The sequence below is a fragment of the Erinaceus europaeus genome, chromosome 1 (assembly GCF_950295315.1).
Source record: "Erinaceus europaeus chromosome 1, mEriEur2.1, whole genome shotgun sequence".
Lineage (NCBI taxonomy): Eukaryota > Metazoa > Chordata > Mammalia > Eulipotyphla > Erinaceidae > Erinaceus > Erinaceus europaeus.
Window position 1 is genome coordinate 60,049,631 of NC_080162.1, and position 22,156 is coordinate 60,071,786.

The following is a 22,156-nucleotide window of genomic DNA, read 5'->3' on the forward strand; positions in this document are numbered from 1 at the left end:
AGCACAGTTTTATAATAGCCCATAGTTGAAAGCCATCCCATTGTCCAATGGCAGGTATGAATGGCTAAGGAAGTTGTGGTACATGCATACAGTGCAATACTAGGCAAGTGTTTAAAAAGATGGAGTACTTTCCTTTGCATTATTGTGGTCAGAACTTGACGGCATCACGTTCAGTGAGACAAGGCAGAAAGATTAAGACCAATACCAAATGATCTTAATTATAGGTGAAACTTAAGAACAATGAACAGTAGAGGAACCATAAGGTAAAACTTGGACTGGGTGTGATGTATTGCACCAAAGAAATGGACTCAGGAGAAGGACAAAAAGAGACAGGATAAAGGGACATTGGGGTCCTGTTTTGTATCCTAGACACCAGTCAAGAAGAGATGAGAGGTTATGTATATGTTAAAGCCTATACTGTAAACCTACCCCCCATCCCATAAAAAAACAAAGCAAATGAAAAACATAGTGGAGTAGTGCTGTGGGTGTCTTTTTATCTCACTGTTTCCAACCCCTCTTTTCCTTTCAATTTCTCTCTACCTTATCATATAAAAGTGAAAAAGAAAAGGTTAAGGAAAATAGTAGGTGATTAAACTTCCATTGATATATATCACCATTTATTATTCCCAAATATACTGAATTTACCTATATGTCTAATATTCATACTGTCTTTCTCAATCATGTAAATTCATTTAAAATGCTGCTTTAGAACAGATATATGGAATTAAATCAAGAATACTATCAGGTCATACTTATATTATTAAATTGAGTCCCTGCTTCTTTGTAGCTGTGTTTGTCTCTGTGTCATAAGAGACTTGAAAATGTGTCATCCTAAATTATTTGATTAAAGAATCATATAGAGTTTGCCTATATATTATAATCTGACGTACTAGCCAACTTTAAACATAATATAATACCATAACTTGAGAATAAAACAATAAAGGAATCTCTTTTAAAAGCTAAACTTAAGCCTGGTGTAAAAAAAAAAATTCACTTACAGTAGAATTTAAAAAAAGACCAGGTTTAGCCATTCAGCATAATCTAAAGAACAAAGAACTGAGGCATGTACTATTTAATTTGCTTCATGTATTTTTTAGACTCTATCATTTAATGAGTTTAACTTCATAGTCACTTGGTCTTCCTGCATGGGTTGATCTTTTTACAATTGATGTCTGTCTCTAAGAATATTCTTTACTTTGAAGTTCACTTTATCTAATACCAGTATAACAACTGCTTTTTTAAAAAATGAATGTTTACATGGCATATATTTTCTTATTCCTTCTACTTTCAACCAACTTATTTTGTATTTGAAGTGAACTTCTTATAGCATATTATTGGATCATGATTTTAAATCCTATTTGTCACAATGTCTGTATTTGGTTGTTGTTGTCCAGAGTTCTGCTGCACCAAGCTGACTTTTTTAGATAGAAAGAGACAGAGACAGAGGGAAAGAGTGAAAACTATCATGGCACCAAAGTTTCCTCCAGAGTAGCCAGGGTCAGATTCAATTCTGGGTCATGCACATGAAAAGTAGGCACACTGTCCAGGTGAGCTATCTGAACACAAAGTATCAGTTTAAAAAATTGCAGAGCTAGGGCCTCAAACAAACATGATTTGACAATTTCTGGGATTTTTTTTTTTTGAGAGAGAAAACAAACACTAGAACATTCAATTTTGCTACTCATTCCCATGTGCTGCTGGTGCTCAAAAAGGAGCAGGACACATGGCAAAGTACAAGAGCTACTCACTGAGTTATCGCTCCAGTCGATTCCAAAAAACATCATTCAAATACTGCATTTAGATCATTTACATTATTAGCAGCTTTGCTGTTTCACACATAATACATCTGCTCATACAAACTAAGCAATACACAAGTTGAGGTTGGTCATATATCCTTTTACTCATTCAATCATTACCACATTCAACTTTTGAATATTTAAACCATCCCCTAAAGAAATTGTAACAATTAGTATCATTCCCCATTTATCCATCCCATCCCCCAGCACTAGGAAATCAGTAAACCTCTTCCTGTTTCTACAGATTTTCCTATTCTAAGCATTTCATATAGATGAAATTATATATCTATCTAGACTTTTATAACCAGCTATGTTCACTCAGTGTGTAGCTTTCAAACTCCATTAATATTAGAGCATGTGTCAATAGTATTACATTATATTTTATAATACACTTTGTTACTCACTGATCAGTTAATAAACATTTGGATAATTTCCATTTGAGGGTTGTCATGAATAATGATACTATGAAAATGTATGGGGAGTTAGGCAGTAGCACAGTGGGTTAAGCGCACATGGCGCAAAGCTCAAGGACTGGCGTAAAGATCACGGTTCAAGCCCCCAGTTCCCCACCTGCAGGGGGGCCATTTCACAAGTGGTAAAGCAGGTCTCCAGGTGTCTCTATTTCTCTCCCCCTCTGTGGTTCCCTCCTTTCTCCATTTCTCTCTGCCCTATCCAACAATGATGACAACAATAATAATTACAACAATAAAGCAAGGACAACAAAAGGGAATAAATATTTTAATTTTAAAAAAGAAAATGTATGAACAAATTGTTGTGTGAAGAGGTCTTGTCGTATTTTGTAGGTATATACCTCAGCACAGAACGACTATATCAGTTTTTTCATATTGAGCAAATTGGTGACCTACCTTACCAGTTCCAAAATGACCATAGTGTCTTAAATTCCTACCAGCAAAGTATCAAGGATTCAGTTTATCCTTATCCTGATCAACACTTCATAAATTTATCTTTTTAATAGATTTCTATGGTAGTAGGTGAGAAGCAGTAACTTATTTTGCTTTTGAAATACACTTCTCTAATGATTAATAATGTTCAACAGATTTTCATATAGGTGTTAGCCATATGTATAATTTCAGTGGGGAAATATATATTTCAGAACATTCATTATAAAATTGCCTTGTCTTTTTATTATTGAATTGTAAGAGTACTTTGTATATTTGTGTCCAAGTTCCTTACTAGAATAGAGTTGTTAAGTATTTTCTCCCATTCTCTGTGTTGGTTTTCATTTTCTTAATCTTGTGACTTTCTTAATGTTGTTGCGTTTTAAATTTTGGTGGAGTCCAAGGTAGGCTTTCTTTTCTTGCTTTTCGGATCACATGTGATTTTTGTTTATTTCTATGCCAGTGCACTGTCTTCATCACTATCTTTGACACAAAATATGAGATTGAAAACACTTCATAAACACTTAGATTTAAAGCAATTTAATGGCATATCAAGACTTAAGCCCATCACTTCACATTTCCTCTGTTAATCTTTTCTTACTTTCCTTTAGGTTATTTAACTATTTTGAAGGTTTTTTTTTTCTTGAGTTATTTACAAGTGTTGTTTTTCTAATTTTTTTTGTATTTATTTATTCCCTTTTGTTGCCCTTGTTGTTTTATTGTTGTAGTTATTATTGTTGTTGTTGCTGATGTCATTGTTGCTGGATAGGAGAGAGAGAAATGGAGAGAGAGGGGAATACAGAGCAGGGGAGAGAAAGATAGACACCTACAGACCTACTTCACCATCTGTGAAGCGACTCCCCTGCAGGTGGTGAGCCAAAGGCTCCAACCGGATCCTTCCGCCTTTGGGCCACATGCGCTTAACCCGCTATGCTACCGCCCGTCTCCCTATTTACAGTTTTTTAGTATGTCAATTTATATAGTTTTTCTACTGCTATTTGTAGTATGAATGCATAATTTATTACAGTCTAATAATATCAAAATTTGATGATGACAGAAGGAAGAGAGTCAATTTTCTTCTTATCATCATAGAAACCAAAAAGGGCTGAACTTCGGGTGTTTCTGATGATTTGAACAGACAGTGCCATTTTCTCTCTACTATTAAACTCTCCTGGTTTTGGTCTTTTGACTAAGGGAAAAAGGTCTTTTTCTGAAGTTTTTGTTGTTGTCTGTTTTGCTTTTTTTGTCTATGACCATAATGGCATTATACCTGCTACTTCTGCAGCACCCTATCTAAGATATCTGAGAAGCAATAAGGAAATTTAAAGAATTTATTGTTCCATAGTTCCTCAAGAGCCTCAAGTCCCTAGGCAAACTACCTTCTTATTTTAATCATTTAAAGATTTGTAGGGCTTTTTTTTATTGTGTTATATCTAGGAATTTCTAATTGCAAGGAGGTAGAACTAAAAAGAATAAGGCTACTCTATGAAAGAGGAGCTGGATGGGACCAGATGATGGCACACTTGGTTAAGCACGCACATTATAGTGCACAAGCCCATGGATTCAAGCCCCTGGTCCTTACCTACAGTGAGATAGCTTCATCAGTGGTGAAGGAGTGCTGCAGGTGTCCCTGTCTATCTCCCTCTCCCCTCTCAATTTCTCTCTGTCTCTATCCAATATCAAATAAAAATATTAAAAAGTAAGAGAGAAACTTAAATATCTAATATAAGACTGAGGAAGTTATTTATCAGGTGGAACTCTGACAAGAATAAGGCCCCAATCTCAATTCTTAGCACTATATAACATGGAATAGTATTCTGCTATCTCTCTGTCTCTCTCCCTTGCATAAAATAAACAAAATGCTTTAACACATCATAAAATAAAATTTTCATCGTGGCATTTTCAACATCACTGGCAGATACACTGATAGTTACTCCAGTAATAGCTTAGTCAGGTTAGACTATTTGGGTGAAGGTACAAAATTATCTCTTTTGTTACTTAGATGCAGGCAAACATTCATTTATATTTATCTAAAAGTGATTGTAAACATTTGAAAATAATTATATGGTTAAGTCACTTTAATTAGGTAAAAACAGTTGGATGAGAACACAACAGAATATTTTAAGCAACAGCTGAGTAGAAGATTTTAATCTCATTAAAACTGAAGTCAGCATTCTACCTGAGGCAAAACTAATTGCAGCAGCTTCCACCCACAGCCTCAACTCATCACATACTCACTGGAAAACCATACAAGAGAAGAATATTCTAATAAAGGGATATGAAGCACATAGAGCTTTTATTTGGACCTTTGCAGTCATGTTGCAAGCTCGTGCATGATGTAGTCATAATCTTGTGGATATAACAAAAGGTATCCAGGTCATTTCCCAGACCTGATCCATGATGGAATGCTGGGATCATGTAGTACCTGTGGGAACAAAAAAGCTATAGTTTGAGAGGCCGGTGCAATAAGCCTACTGTAGAATTTCACTTTCAATGGTCAAATTATTTCCATCCCAGAAAGTCAGGTTCTCTAACTATAATATGTGAACTTCTAAAGCTGTTAATTTTTCAAAAGCCTTAAATGAATGTATATAAAATAACTTTCATAGTATTTGACTCATAAAATATACTAAGTAAATGTGTATTTGACCCTATGATTTTTCACTGATACAAAGTAGTAGTACTACAGTTTACATACCTCAAGGTCACCAAAAGTTACTTTGATATTCCCATAATTTATAATTTATAAGGATAAGAATCCCAATTCTGCATTACAGAAAACCAAGAATAATAAAATGCCTGTTTGTAAGTGCACGTGGCACAAAGCGCAAGGATCCGCATAAGGATCCTGGTTCGAGCCCCCAGCTCCCCACCTGAAGGGGAGTCACTTCATAAGCGGTGAAGCAGGTCTCCAGGTATCTATCTTTCCCTCTCTCTGTCTTCCCCTCCTCTCTCCATTTCTCTCTGTCCTATCCAACAACGACATCAAAAACAACAATAATAACTACAACAATAAAACAACAAGGGCAACAAAAAGGGAAAATGAATAAATAAATATTTTTAAAAATGCCTGTTTGTTCCTATGAATAATTTCCCAAAGTATTTTTTACAATATAGAGAAAAATAGTTCACCTATATATGGTGCTTGTTTTGTCATATGCTACATTAGAAGAAGTTAGGTATTGTGGTATCTTTTCCTCACTCCTTTTTCAGTCCTTTATCTCATTAATTGAATCAGAGTGCTGAAAAGCCACAATGATTAAAAAAGAGGGAAAGAAAAATTAAAAAGATATTAAAAGAACACATTGGAGTTTAATTTGAACAAAAATTAAAATCCTATTTTTTTCTGGCCAAACTTGTTGTTTAAGTCCTGAAATTTCAATTATTCTTTTTCTAAAGATCATTTCAAGGACAGAACACAGCACTTTCTATTATAATTCTGTACTTTTTTTTTGAAAGTTGCTTGAGGATTAAAAGGAAATTTAAAATATGTGTATAAAAAGTAAAGATTCTCCCACTTTTATCCCTTTTAGAACAGAAACAGAATCCCAAATTTAAATCCTTATCGATTACTTCAATTTCCTCAGTACTCTTGGTAAATTAAAAGGTAATTCTGAGTTAAGTAGAGTTTCTGAAGCTCAAACTACTATCATAAAACCTGCCACTTTGGCCTCCAGGGGTTATAGAAAGACAGCTCTGAATATTATTCTCCAAATGTTCTCTGAATGAGTAAGCCAACATTTTCAGCTTGGCTACTGAGACAATGCTTAGTCCAGGCAACCACAGAGCTACCAGGACTTTAGTCTCCAAGCTAAGTGGTAACAGCACAACATTCCACTTTTTTTTTTTTTTCATCTAGCCTTACTACACCCTTCAGTGTCAAGGGTAATATCAACAGTCATTATTGACATTATTTAATCGCAAAGAAATGAATTCTCTGAGAAGTTTGCTTTTTGTAACAGACCAATAAACCAAACAAAAAACTATGTTGCTATTTACTTTATACAAAATTAAAATATAGTTAGTATTTAAGCAGGAATTGGATAGCAAATCCTGGAAAAAATGCAATGTTTAATGTAATTAAAATGAGAAAAATAAATTGAGTTTTTATCCTCCAATCAAGAAATACTGGTTTATCAATCAATAAATATAAAATTTATTTTCTGTCATTTGTTTACTGGGGGTTAGTAGTTTTCAGTATGGTTGCTGACATCAGTAACCCATGATATTTTTCACTCCCTCCTAATCCTTCCCTCCCCAGAATATTTTGTTTTGGGACAGTATGTCCAGCTCGGCTGAAGACTGGCTTTGTGTTATCATTTTCAGGTTTGTTCTTTAAGTTCCACTTATAAATTAGAACATCTGTTATTTTTCCTTCTATTTTTTTAACTTACTAATTTAGCATAATACCTTCATGTTTTACCCAGGATGAATCAAAAAAGATGAGTTCATCTTTATTGATAGGTGAGTAGTATTTCATTGTGTATATATGTGCCACAATTTTCCTAGCCACTCATCTGTTGTTGGATATCTGGGTTGCTTCTAAGAAGTGGAAGATTACAAATTGTGCTGCTATGCACACAGCTATACATACATCTCTTCGGATAAGTGTGTTTGTTGCCTTTTGGTGGATCCCCATATATCAAAATGGATAGGTCCGTTTCTAGTGTTCTGAGAAGTCTCTAGACTGTTTTCCACAGGAGCTGGACCAATTTGCATTCCAACCAGCAGCACAAATGGGTTCATTTTTCTCCACATTTTCACCAATACCTGTTGTTACTACCCTTTTTAAGGTATGACATTCTGACAGGTGTAAAGTGGTATCTATTTATTTGCATTTCTCTAGCAATCAATGATTTGGAGCATTTTTCATATATCTGTAGGACCTCTTGCATTTCTTCTTGGTGAAGATTCTGTTCATATGCTCTCTCCACTCTTGGATGGGGTTGTTTGGTTTTTTTGCTGCTCAATTTGGTGAGGTCTTGATATAGTTAGGTTATTACCCTTTGTCCAATGCATGTAAAAATTTCCTACTCTTTCAGGAGTCTCTCTGTCTTAATCATTATTCCTTTTGCTATGCAGGAGTTTTTCACTTTGATGTGGCCCTACTGGTTTATTTTTGGTTTTGTTTTCTTTGCAACTGAATCTGAGCATCAAAGATGTTTCAAAAGTTTACATAAAAAAAAGAGTTCTGCCAGAACTTTGACTGGAGTTGGTGTATTGCACCAAAGTAAAAGACCCTGGGGTGGGGTGGGGGGGGTTCAGATCCTGGAACATGATGACAGAAGAGAACCTAGTGGGGGTTGTATTGTTACGTGGAAAACTGGGAAATGTTATGCATGTGCAAAGTATTGTATTTTACTGTCTATTGACTGTTAACCATTAATCCCCCAATAAAGAAATTAAAAAATAAACAAAAGAGTTCTGCCAATGATTTTCTCTATAAAATTATATTCTTAATTATCTCTTTAGAAATAATTGAAGTGTAAAGTCATATCTGAAATTATAATCCAGTTCAAAATTTATGCAAGAAAGTTATTCTCTTTTCTTTTAGTCATCTTTTCAATAGATAATAATAAAAACTGATCACTCCTAATCTGTGCCACAGATACCTAAAATATTTATAATCAAAAATCTATTGCTGAAATTGAGGTCAGAGCCTTCTGGTCATCTTCCCCTAACATTTCTTCCTTGCAGGAAATATGGATCAAAATTATTTTTTAATTAGTTATTTAATAATGATTGACAAGATTGTGAGATAAAATGGGTACAATTCCATAGAATTCCTACCACCAAGAGTTCCATATCCCATCTCCTCCACTGGAAGGTTCCCTATTTTTTATCCCTCTCAAAGTACACCAAGGATCCTTATGGGTTCAGAAGACGGAAGGTCTGGCTTCTGTAATTGCTTCTCCGCTGGACATGGGCATTGACAGGCCGCTCCAGGATGGAATCATAGTAGCATCTACAACTTGGTGGCTGAATATGCAGTAAGAGAATAAACAGAAACCAAACAGTAGGAAGAGAGCAGATGAGATTAGGGACCTTGGGGTAGAAAGAAGGTAGGAAGTCTTTTTTAGGTATGCTTCAAGGGGCCCATGACTTCAGTATTTTTTGCCTAACCTTGATGGCTATAACATGCAAGTGAACTAATCATATTGCCTGTGAAGATGTCAGAATTGAAAATAGAACTAGAAAGCTAGATTAGGACAGAGAGTAGTTCCTAAACTTGAAGAAAGTATATAAATACAATTAATTGTTTACCCTATAGATCTGACCCAGGTGTGTGTGTGTGTGTGTGTGTGTGTGTGTGTGTGTGTGTGTGTGTATTCACATTTAATACAGGGGTCTGTGTAACCCAAGTCCCTGTCAGGACCTGGAGTGAGAAGAAGAAAAATGAAGGACATTTACTTAAAGGGAAGGAGAGCACAGGACTGTAGAAGAATGGGCAAATATATATATAGTCAGATAGTTACAGAAGTAATAGTCAATCCATGTATGTAACCTTGAGAGTGATACTGTAGTTTCCATTGGAAGGAATGAACTCTGGTGGTGAAATTATACCCTTGTTGACCCATAATTTTGTAAATCAATATTAAATCACTAATAAAAATCGTAAAAAAAATACATTGTCAACTTAATGTCTTATATTCCTCAACATAACTCACTGTGTCATTAGTTATTAAGACTATTTCTACCTTATGTTCTACATATAATTAAATTATGAGAAGGAAACCATTTGCATTACTTTTTCTTTCCTCCAGAATTATCACATGCACTGCAAATGAACTGCAGCCATTTTTTTTTTCAATCTTTTGGATAGTACAGAGAGACACTGAAAGGGGAGAGTAAGTTAGAGAGGGAGAGAGAGTAAAATAGACACCTGCAGGACAGCTTCCCTGCTTGTGAAGCAACCCCGTTTCAGGCGGGGAGCCAAGGGCTTGCACAGGAATCCTTGCATGAGACTTTGAGCTTTGTGCTATGTGTGCTTAACCAGGTGTGCCACCACATGGCCCTTGCATTACATTCTTATCCTGGGAGCAAGACTTATCTTTACTCACTGCATATACTATCAAAGTATACAACTATTTAAGTTATTATTTGTTAACAAGTAAAGAGATTCGGGGCTGGGTGGTAACACACCTGGTTGAGAGAACATGTTACAATGCACAAGGACTTAGGTTCAAGCCCCTGATCCTGCATGGGGAAAGCTTTGCAAGTGCTAAAGTAGTACTGCAGGTGTCTCTCTTGTCTCTCTCCCTACCACCCCCTTCCCCTCTCGGTTTCTGGCTGTCTCTATACAATAGATAAATAAAGATAATTTAAAAATATTAAAAAACAAGTAAAGAAATTGTTGAATTGATTTAATTTTTATTCTAGCCTAGAACTATACTTTATATTAAATAATTGCTTCTACTACGTTGTTCCTAATCAGAAAAAAATATCCAATTTTAATTTCATGTTTTCCAAAACAGACTACATGATTAAATTGCGCAGACAGAAAGCAAACAGAACACGTACAAAGATCTTAAACTGGGGGTCTGGCAGTAGCGCAGCAGTTTAAGCGCACGTGGGCAGGTGAAAGAATCCTGGTTCGAGTCCCTGGCTCCCCACCTGCAGAGGAGTTGCTTCGCAGGCGGTGAAGCAGGTCTGCAGGTGTCTATCTTTCTCTCCCCCTCGTTGTCTTCCCCTCCTCTCTCCATTTCTCTCTGTCCTACCCAACAATGAGCGACATCAACAACGACAATAATAACCACAACAAGGCTACAACAACAAGGGCAACAAAAGGGGGGGAAAGTGGCTTCCAGGAGTGGTGGATTCATGGTGCAGGCACTGAGCCCCAGCAATAACACTGGAGACAAAAAAAAAAAAAAAAAAGATCTTAAATCATAGAAGCTGCTCATGGGAGTCGTGTGGTAGCGCAACTGGTTAAGCGCACATGGCTGAAAGTTTAAGGACCAGCATAAGAATCCCGGTTTGAGCCCCCAGCTCCCCACCTGCAGGGGAGCCGCTTCACAGGCAGTGAAGCAGGTCTGCAGGTGTCTTTGTCTCCCCTTCTCTCTCCATTTCTCTCTGTCCTATCCAACAATGACGACATCAATAAGAACAACAATAATAACTACAACAACAATAAAAACAACAAGGGCAACAAAAAGGAAATAAATAAATAGATATTTAAAAAAGGAAGCTGCTCATTCAGAACGTTAACAATTATACTAGGTGAAAAGGAAAAATATTGTATCCTTTCAGTCAATTTAGGTATCTTTTGCATAACTATTAGTGTACAAAGTTCAAAAACAATGTAGTTATAAGTCTTCATTGGAAATTGAAGTTTATAAGGAAGACATTATTCTGCATAATTCTGTAATAATTCCACCCTTATTCCTCAAAACAAATTTGTTATATATACTGATAGAAGAAAAACACATTCAATTTCACTCTACCATATCTCCTTGTTTTCAGATTATACCTAGGCCTGATGCAACCTGTGATATTGTCTCATTTTACTTTCTTACCAGCAAGGATTCCCTTCCTTTAGTCAAGATGTTTTATAATAGCTTTGTATTCTATTATTTATTCAGCAAAAATTAAGCAAGTGAATATATAGTTTTAAGGTCACATAAACCTATGAATCTACACACCTAAAAAAAAAATGTCCTCAGTTTTGATAGGAACTCTGCCTTGCTAACTTAGAAAAGTGATTATTTTCACTTTCTTCCCAGTGGTAAGATTCTTAATTTGCCTCCATAGTTAATCTGCATTTCTATAAGTGTGTTCAAAATCACGAAAGTAGTCAAGGTGACCTTACAAAGACTTTTCTTTACAAAAAGATGAGAAAATGCATGATTATAGGTTCTGAACAGGTATAATGGTCTTTGACTTGTCCTCCTTATCAACTTACTTCTTTTTGCCTAAGAAAGAAATGTGAAGAAAACCACCTGGAAACTTTGTTTTATTCTAAGTTAAAGCTTATTTGCTCAAAATAAAATTTAGATAAAAATAAGGCAGAGGGTAAAAACAGAACAAGGAAACTTAAGGAGCAAAATTTTAAAAAGCAGAAGTGAATTCTTTAAATACAGATGAATTTTAGTGACTTAAAAGTTTTAACAGTCAGACAGTAAGAAAATAGCAGAGATACTTAAAATTATCTTTCTACCACAATATTTTCTAGTTTATTTATTTATTACACATTATTTAGTGCCTACTAAGATCAAGCAGTTTTCTCTTTAATTTTTTTATTATATTTATTAACTGAATAGAGACAGTCAGAAATTTACAGGGAAGGGGATGATAGAGAGACAGAGAGACACCTGCAAAACTGCTTCGCCACTAGCAAAATTTTCCCCCTGCAGGTAGGGACTGAGAGCTCGAACCCAGGTCCTTGTGTATTATAACCTGTGTTCAACCAGGTATGCTACCACCCGGCCCCTAATGATCAAGCAATCTTCCAAGCACTGGTGCTACAATGATAAATGGCAGATGTAAATCCTACTTTTATAGACTAGGAACTCAAAGTCTATATGTTTCCTTCTAAAAATAAAAGGCTATCAATAGGGTTAGGGGATATGCTGAAAATGTTTTCCCCTATTAGAGTATAGTCTTTAAATATTTCTATTGCATCATCATTGTTATTGTTATTATTTTATCTATTTATTGAGGGAATGTTGGCTTGTAAGACTATTATCATAATGGTACAGGTTCACATCTTCTCATGATACATGTATGATGTGGTCTGGGCAAACTTTCATGACTAAAGACTTCTTATTCTTCGTACTCCTCCCCCGCCCCCCAGGGTTATTGCTGTGACTCGGTGCCTGCACCAGGAATCCACTGCTCCTGGAGACTATTTTTTTACTTTTTTTGTTGCCCTTGTTGTTTTATTGTTGTGGTGGTTATTATTATTGTTGTTGTTATTGCTGTTGTTGTTGTTGTTGGATAGGACAGAGGAAAATGGAGAGAGGAGGGGAAGACAGGGTGAAAGAAAAACAGACACCTGCAGACATGCTTCACGGCTTGTGAAGTGACCCCCCTGCAGGTGCTGGTTCATACTCCTTTTTGCTGAGCTCATTCAGTAGGAGAAATTGCTAAGCTTTCCCTTAAGTATGGTGAGGTCTTCTTTCAGAGAAGACAACAGAGAAAAAGAGAAATGAGCTGTATGACAGTGACTGGTGGTATAGTACCTAGAACTCTGTTGATTTAACCTTAAATACCTACATCTCTCTGACTCAGTACTTCTGGACAGTAAAGTGGGATTTGTTGTGAATAAATATAAATGCTAAGAAACGAATACCCTCTACTTCTCTCATACTTCAGGTAGAATAATTCCGAAGCATGTGTTTTAATTTTTTTCTAGAGTGCCACAGTAAAAATAGTCTTTAGTTGCTTTAGGTTGACTTGCCTGACACCATTTCCTTGCTTCTGTTCTCCTTTATTTGTTTGTTTTGGTTTTTGTTTTGTTTCATGCCTTTCCTGCTTAATCCTCTCCCTGCCACTTTGCATATGTATTTGTATTTCCTGGAATTAGCTCCCAAAGGAATAAATTCAATTCTAATCTTTGACTGACTCAAAGTCTGTATATAAAAAGAAATCCGGGAGTCATGAGGTAGCAGTAGCACAGCAGGCTAAGCACACTTGGCACAAAGCACAAGCACCAGCTTAAGAATCCCAGTTCGAGCCCCAACTCCCCAGCTCCAGGGGAGTTGCTTCACAGGTGATGAAGCAGGTCTACAGTTGTCTATCTTTCCCTCCCTATCTCTGTCTTCCCCTCCTCTCTCCATTTCTCTCTGTCCTATCCAACAACGACGACACCAATGACTACAATAACAACAATAACTACAACAAGAAAACAAGGGCAACAAAAGGGAATAAATAAATACATATATAATAAATGTTTTTAGTTTTATACCTACAATATGAAACTTGAAAGGAAAATAAATAACATATTCAAGCCAAAATATAGTTAAAATACGTCATGCTAGTCTTCTAAATATAAAACTAGGTTTATTACTAAAGGTCGGAGGTACAACTATCACAGGACAACTGCTCATTAATTCGGGAAATAAAGAACAAATTATTTTTCATGTTTAGACACTAAAGAATGCATGGCCATTGATATGAATAAATCAGTCTAGGGGCCAGGCAGTGGTGCACCCAGTTGACCGCAAATATTATCATGCTAAAGGATCAGGGGTTGAAACCTTGACCCCCACCTGCAGGAGGGAAGTGTCACAAGAGCTATCCTCTTTCTCTCTCCCTCTCTATTTCCTTCACCCCCTTCTCAATTTCTCTTTGTTCTAACAAATAAAAAAGGAAAAACAAAAATGGTCATAGGGAGCAGTGGATTCATCCCACAGGCATTGAGCCCCAGTGGCAATATATATATTTTTTCAATTAAAAGAAAAAGAAAGAAGGAAAAGGAGAAATCAAACTCTAGTGGGAAGTCTAATGTATATGCAAGTTAGTTTCAAAATATGCTCAACAATTACCCCCTTTTGCAATGTGACTTTTCTGCTCTTCTCAACAAAAGATGGGGTCTATTTCCCATCACTTTGAATCTTTGCTGACCATGTCATTTGCTTGAAATAGCCAGAGACGACCCGAACTGCCCCTGCGGCTACAGACAGACTATGACACACATAGTCATCAATGACTGCCACCTCTCCAGATTCAAAGGAGGTCTTGAAACTTTACATCAGGCTCCACCTGACGCTGTTGACTGTCTACGGAAGAAGGGCAAATGCTAGAAGAAGAAGAAGAACTGAATGCTGAGGAAGTTATATCTGGAACATTCAGTCTATTCCTAAAGAGGAATAGAAGATTTTATTTCCTTTCTTGGGGTCTAGCCACCATACTAGATGCTCAGGTTAGACTAAAGAATGGTAACAGTCACATGGAGAATACTGTGGAGGAAGAAAAGTCAAATTCAAGCAAGCTGCAAATTGAATGCAACTGTATTACTAAACTCAGCTACACTACTGAGGAGAAAAATGGTCCCAGCTGATCCCAGATAACTCAGAGTTATAAGAAAATATTTTTAAATGTTTCAAGTCAGCAAATTTGAAGTAGTTGTTAAGCAGTAACACACATTTGAAACAACAAGCAACTACACTGAAGTGAAATACAAAGTGCAAAGATCGACAGAAAACTTACTGAGTGGAAGAACTTCTACACACCAAAGGATACAATCACCCCATAAACTTAATACCTGGGTTGGATATAAAAAATTACATTCAACATTTTAACAACTAGGAGAAAGTCTAAGCTTTCTCCTAAAGAAGGGACTACACAGAAGAAAATTCCTGGATACTACTGAACAATATAGTAAAGTGGCAGACTACAATCATATTATTCTATGTAAACACCGAATCAGAAGAAAAGATACAGAAATTAATGCCCTTCATTGTAGCAAAAAAAAAGAAATCATTATTTTTAATCCACTCCCATTTTAGCTATCAAGCACAGGCAAAAACCTAGGGAGTCATGGGCCTCTTGTAAAATAACTAAAATAGGCTTCCTAGGTTCTTTCCACCCTAAAATCTCTAATATCATCTTTTCTAGTTCTACTTTTTGGTTCTGAGTATATATATTTTTTGTGTCCTGGAACCTCATCTTCCCAAAGCCCTACCCCTATAGGGAAAGACAGAAACAGGCTAGGGATATGGACCAAATGGCCAACACCCATGTCCAGTGGAGAAGCAATTACAGAAACAAGAACTCCCACCTTCAGAACCCAAAAGGATTTTTGTTCATACACCCAGAGGAAGATAAGCTTTAGTGGAAGGTGACTAGAGCTCTAAGCTCCAATTCCATCAATACCCAGAGAGAGAAAAGGAAAAAAGAAAATACATTAGAAGTAGTAATAGGTATCAGCCTTACCCAGAAAGAGAAGGCTGGGTCACAGAAAAATGACAAATATAGGGAAGGTGTATAATTATTGTTGACTATAAACCCCATCAATTTTATGTTATCTGGTGCCCACATTCAGCTTAGGAGCCTGTGTGACCTCTGCATCCCTGTAGATCTGAGCTCACATTCTGTGGTCACCATTAGGAACGTTCCAAGCTGCCCCAATATTAGGACCCATCTTCCTCAGGTGTAGCATAGAGTATGTTGTCCATCCTCCCTTCAGAGGATGGAACATTCTCTACCATTGTTGATCCACGTTGATGTCAAGGTCCTATTGGGACCCAACAAGGGATCTATTTTGTTGTTCCTGATAGAGATAGCTAGTGACAATGGAGAGAGGGATCTATTCGAGGTTTAGGCCCATCATGTCTGTTTGGGAATCTCAGGACTCCCCAAATAGGGCCCCAGCTGATGGGGTGGCCTGATAGTGACTAAAGAGTCATCCTTAAAGTTTGGGTCTCTCTTTCCCTTATTCAGCTTTTGCAGTCCTTGCTTTGATAAGGTTAGCTTTTGAGTGAGTGAAAAAACTGTAATAGGAAGTAGGTGAGGAGGGTATCTAAGTCTAAGTAGACACTATTTCATTATGAACTTTATACTGACTCACTGCAGGCTACTGTGTACTTTTGCTTTCAGGTATATATCTTGCCCTAATTTATGGATATATGTGAACATATGCTCTATCTCATGGGATCTGGTCTATATCTAGGTTTTGGGACTTTGTTAAGCAGTGAACCACCTAGAATGGAATTAGAGAATCCTATGAAAGGAAAGGTCTCACCTGAGTAATGAGGCTGAAAGGTTGACATTCCATGCCTGATGTCTCTGGACACAGTCTGAAGTGAAGCATGCTGAGGTGGTACTCGTTGCATTGATTAGGTTTGGATCAGTAGATGTGATATCATTTGGTATGAATTGAGAGAAGCATGCAGTAAAGTGAGCTCCATTCTAGAGATTCCAGGACTGGGGAAATATAGGCTCTTTAGGGGAAGTGGAAGGTTCCTTGCTGTCTTAGGGTTTAAGAAGGCAACTGATAGTTATTTCTATAATCACGTTATTTAGCTACTCTCTTCCCTGATCCAGCTTTCCGGTCCTTTTTCCAGCCATGACATCATCTCCACAGATAATACTAGGATCCACCTGCATATCAGATTTCAGGCTCAGGGGAAAAAAAAAAAAAAAAAACTAGTATAGCCAGAGGCCCTTTGGAATATAACTAAAATATGCCTACTAGCTATCTACAGGATGGAGACACCCCCCCCCCCCAACTCTTCATCTGCACTACTCCAGCCTTTAGGTTCATGATTAGTCAACAACTTGTTTGCCTTTATATGTTAACTCTCTTTTCAGCCACCAGGTTCCAGATGCTAGCATGATGTCAACCAGACTTCTCTGGACTGATGACCCCACCATTGTGTCCTGAAACTCCAATTCCCCAGAACCCTGTCCCACTAGGGAAAGAGAGAGACAGGCTGGGAGTATGAATCGACCTGTCAACACCCATGTTCAGCAGGGAAGCAATTACAGAAGCCAGACCTTCAACCTTCTGCATCCCACTATGACTTTGGGTCCATACTCCCAGAGGGTTAAAGAATAGAGAATCTATCAAGGGAGAGTATGGCATAGGGAGTTCTGGTGGTGGGAACTGTGTGGAGTTGTACCCCTCTTATCCTATGGTTTTTGTCAGTGTTTCCTTTTTTTAAAAATATTGATTTTATTTATTCCCTTTTGTTGCCCTTGTTGTTTTACTGCTATAGTTATTGTTGTTGTTACTGATGTCATTGTTGTTGGATAGGACAAAGAGAAATGGAGAGAAGAGGAGAAGACAAAGAGGGGGAGAGAAAGACAGACACCTGCAGATCTGCTTAACTGCCTGTGAAGCAACTCCCCTGCTGGTGGGGAACTGGGGGGCTCTAACCGGGATCCTTACACTGGTCCTTGCGCTTTGCACAGACTGTGCTTAACCCACTTTGCTACTTCTCAATTCCCTTAGTGTTTCCCTTTTATAAAAATAATGATAAATATGATAAATGTGATAAATATGATAAATATGATAAATATGATAGATAAATAGTTATAGAAATAATAGTCAACTCATATTTGTGACCTTGGAAGAACTACTGCAGTTTCAAGTGGAGGGAATGGGGACACAGAACTTTGGTGGTGGGAACAGTGTGGAATTATATCCCTGTTATATTATAATTTTATAAATAAAAATTAAATCACTAATAAAAATATTTGTTTAGACTGACTTAAGGGCTGGGATAGAGAATCTAAAAAAGACAATCCTTGCAAGTAGGATAAGGAGTTGAACAAAAAGGTAAGAAGTGAAATAGGTATGACAAGGGCTTTAACGGGGCTTTGTAAATATAAGTGTCCTGAAATATGGATGGGAAACATAATCTCGTTTCCCCCCTATAGTCCTAAAAAAATTCCCCCACAAAAGACAGAGAAATTAAGAGGGAGAGATACAGAAACACACACACACACACACAAAACACTGCTTCACTGCTGGTGAAGCTTCCCTCTGTAGTTGGGGACTAGGGGCTTGAACCCAAACTTTATGCACTGTAACAATGCCTGGGCCCCTAAATAAAATTAATTTTAACACATCCATTCCCCTAATATTTTTCCTCATCTTTCAAATTATGAAAATGTATATAAACTTACAAATAACACAATACAGTTTATCTTTTTGTCTTTGGGAAAAGCCAGTCTATGCAATTTCATCTTTGTTAGATGTCTAAGACATGACCAAAATGATAAACATGTGCATGTATACAGGTATCTCTACACCTTTCTTTGTAAATACAGTTTATAACTTGCATATTTTTTCAGGTTTATGAAAGAAGATACCTTCAGAACTTTCCAAAGGTAATAGTTACCTGAGCATAAACAATTCCTTATCTTTCTCCTCCACACCTTCAAATTAATAGTGTTTCCTAATAATTACCACAAATTTTCAAAAGTTAACTTTAACAAACAAAGCATTTAGATGTTCTGAAATGTACTATCTTAATGTTCATAAAAGTTATTGCTTACACCCTTCTTGATTGCTTAATTACTATGATGCAGTTATGAACAAAACAAATCCAGAAAGCAGATTTCACTTGCTCTGCTGCCCAGAAACCACATCCCATAATTAAATTGGAAGATGGTAGGATATCGCCTCAAACAATACAAGGGAGTGGTAGAACGGCTTCTTCCTGCTCTTTACTTGTAACTTATAGTTGAATCATAACTACTAAGGGATCCTTGTAGTGAATATTTCACCTTAGACCAAGGTTGCAGGATGAGAAACACACCGCTCGGGAAGCAGGTGCAGAGTAAAGAACACAACTCACATCCAAGGAGCAATGGCTAATGCACAAAACCCACAGGACCCAGATAGACTACTACAAAGGAAAGCCATGCCAATAAAATAACTCAATGACCAAAGCCAGAATAATTCAGTCTACTGGATAAATTATAGGTAGGGGCAGACAATGTCTCATTTTCCTAAACAGGCTTCTTCTTTCATTTAATCTCTTAGACATATTTTTCATTCTCAGAGACAGACAAATAGTGTCCAACCTTCAAATGATGTCAACATAATTATTATATAGATGCTATCATTGTTCATAATGTTCACCTCTGATTATTCAGGGACTCTAGGATGCAGTTCAGCTAACAACACCATAATCACTGAACTCATGAAAACCAATGAGTTTACCAGCCAATGTGGTGGGCTGCAAATGTCAAAGGCCTAATACCTCTTAGAACAGTCTTTAATTAATGACTGGCAGGATTTTATTAATAAACACCACAGCTTTCTTTCTTTCTGGTGGTATAACTGAGGTTCATATTCTACATTTCCTTTCAGTACTCATTAGCTTTACTAAACTCCAGCCATCAGTCTTTTTGTTTATTGGAGGGATGAATGGTTCACAGTAATATAATCAATTATGGGTACATGTGTAGAGTTTCCATTTTCAGCAACACACAGTCGCCCCCAGGTCAGGTTCTCCTCCACCATCAAGCATCAGGACCTGAACCTCCTCCTCACACCCTCTACGCCCAACCCAGAGTCCTTTACTTTGTTTAAATACATCAAATCTAGTTCAAGTTCTGCCTTGCTGTTTTCCTTTCTGTTATTTCTCTACTTATATCTATCAGTGGGGTCATACCATATTCCTCCTTCTCTTTCTGACTTATTTCACTTAGCAGGATTACTTCAAATTTCATCCAAGATAAAGTGAAGAAAGTGAATTCATTTTTCTAATAGCTGAGTAGTATTCCACTGTGTATATATACAATTTTCTTAGCCACTCTCCATTGTTGGACAATTAGGTTGCTTCCAGGTTTTGGCTATTACAAATCTCTATGAACATCAGTATACACAGATCTTTTGGGATGTGTGTGTGTGTTTGGTTCCTTAGGATATATTCCCAGGAAAGGATATCCCAGGAAAGGATATCGGGTAGGTTAATTTCTAGCCTTCTGAGAGTTCTCCAGAATGCTCTCCACAGGGGCTAGACCAATTTACATTCCCACCAGCATGGCAGGAGGGTTCTTTTACCTGTCACACCCTTTCCAGAATTTTCTGTTACATTCTGATGTATGATATTCTCACACAAGTGAAATGGTATCTCGTTCTCTTTATTTGTATTTCTCTGACAATCAATGACTTGGAGCTTTTTTTTTTTTTTTCATATAACTGTTGGCCTTTGGATCTATTCCTTGGGGAATATTCTGTTCATATCCTCTCCCCAGTTTTGGATGGGGTTGTTTGTACTTCCCAGGCTATGTTAGTTGAACTACTAGTACTTTTTAAATTAAACAGCAGAATATGGATAGCATTTTAATTGACTTAGAAATTCCTCTAAAAGTGGTTGGTTGTGCCCCACTTTATCCAAAGTTGGAATTTATAGGAACATGAAATAGTGTCCAGGACCAGGACCACGTTTTATTGTGCCAGGTTAGCTTCGCAGGCGGGAGAGATGATCCAGGAATCAAGCTCGAGGTGGGAGCAATACAAATCTTTATTCATGCAGGCGCCCCAGAGTCAGTCAGAGTGAGTGCAGCAGGTTAAGCCATGTGGAGCCAAAAACCACAATGGCCAGCATCTGCCTCCCAGTCTGCATGCCTGACCTCCTCTAGGTTGGATGCAGAAGAGAAGAGGAAACCAGAAACAGAAGTGGCCTTTATAAGATAAAACTGGAAGTGGCAAGTCGGAAATGGAAATGTCTAGGAAAGGGGGTGAAGAAAGGAAAAAGGCATGCTGGGAAGGTAAAACTTCCTTAGCAACTGTTGCAATGGTTTTAACTGGTGGGATTAATGTTACCCTGCAGGCAGGGTGGGTCTCGAGGTAGAAAGAAGATAGATCAATGGGTGGGGATCTTTCAGGGACAACAATGATTATATTAATAGGCCATAGTATCAGCAATGGAGCCGGGAGTGGGGGGGCTGGCTTAATGCCCAACATTATTGTGTCTATTTTCCCAGAAGTTAGCCTAAGAGGCATTTACTTACTCAGTATCAGATAAACTACATTTTAATGACATCTAAATGTTTGGGGGGGGAGTTAGTCCCTATAACACTGAACCCATATGCAAAGGAGCTTGATATTCTTTGATAGAGAAGGTAATTTTACAAAATAACAAAAAATGAGGTCTGTAGTCATCCACAATGGTGTTATATATACAGAGAATAATCTCTGTGCTCCAAAGACATTGGTTATTATAATATAATTTAACAGTCTTATAATCTATCAGTTATAATATAGGAATCTCCTATTATATGAAGTCTGTTAGATACAAACCTCTCAATTATACTAATATGCAAACTTGTTATGAAATAGTGAACAAAATAAACATTCAAATCTTAAATGACTTCACCTTGCAAAGTGTAGAGTGAAATCATAATCATTTAAGATTAATACCCCTTATGTAATCTGAAACTTAAAGAACTCTGACAATATTTTAGGTATATTGACAATATCAACACAGGCATATGAACGTCAAAGTAAAGAGATAAAAAGACTAAACAGAATGAAGTATTTCATAATTACATTTCCAAATGACGGGTTATTTTAAATATAAAAGGCTCTTTAAATGAATTTTAAAGAAACAAAATAGCAATTATACAGTAATTTCTTGCTTCACTAACTCATTATATTTTAAATTTAATTTGAAAAAAATTGCTAAAACAGAGACATAATATGCAAATTATCTGTATTAATTTTTGGAGTCTCCCCATAAGATTTTTTTGAAAATTATTAATTACACAGAAAATCTGGAAAATCTTAGAATCAAATCCCATATACCCTCCACTAAAAGTCTACTATTATTATTTTACTGTACTTCTTTATCACATGTATTCTATCCATCTTTCTACTCAATCATGAATCCATCTGCATTTTGGTGCATTTCAAAGTGATTTTCAGACCTTAAGATGTCCCTAAATATTTATTCATACATTTGATTAAATATAGCTTAGTAGTTGTGTCTATTTTGTTAAATTTGCATACAATGAGACGTAAAAAGCAGATGTCCATTCACTGAGTTTTGATGATTGTGT

The 22,156-nt window shown here is 36.8% G+C and overlaps 1 protein-coding gene across 1 annotated transcript in view; it reads right to left on the reverse strand.

Annotated features, from left to right (window-relative positions):
• Window positions 1-4,872: 4,872 nt before the first annotated feature.
• The window catches only part of LOC132536984 (ADP-ribose glycohydrolase MACROD2-like), a 495,870-nt gene continuing 478,586 nt past the window's right edge, over window positions 4,873-22,156 (reverse strand). Inside the window, exon 5 of the mRNA XM_060186460.1 lies at window positions 4,873-5,120. Coding sequence (XP_060042443.1) covers window positions 5,110-5,120 — 11 coding nt within the window. The 3' untranslated portion in view covers window positions 4,873-5,109. The remainder of the gene's footprint in view (window positions 5,121-22,156) is intronic.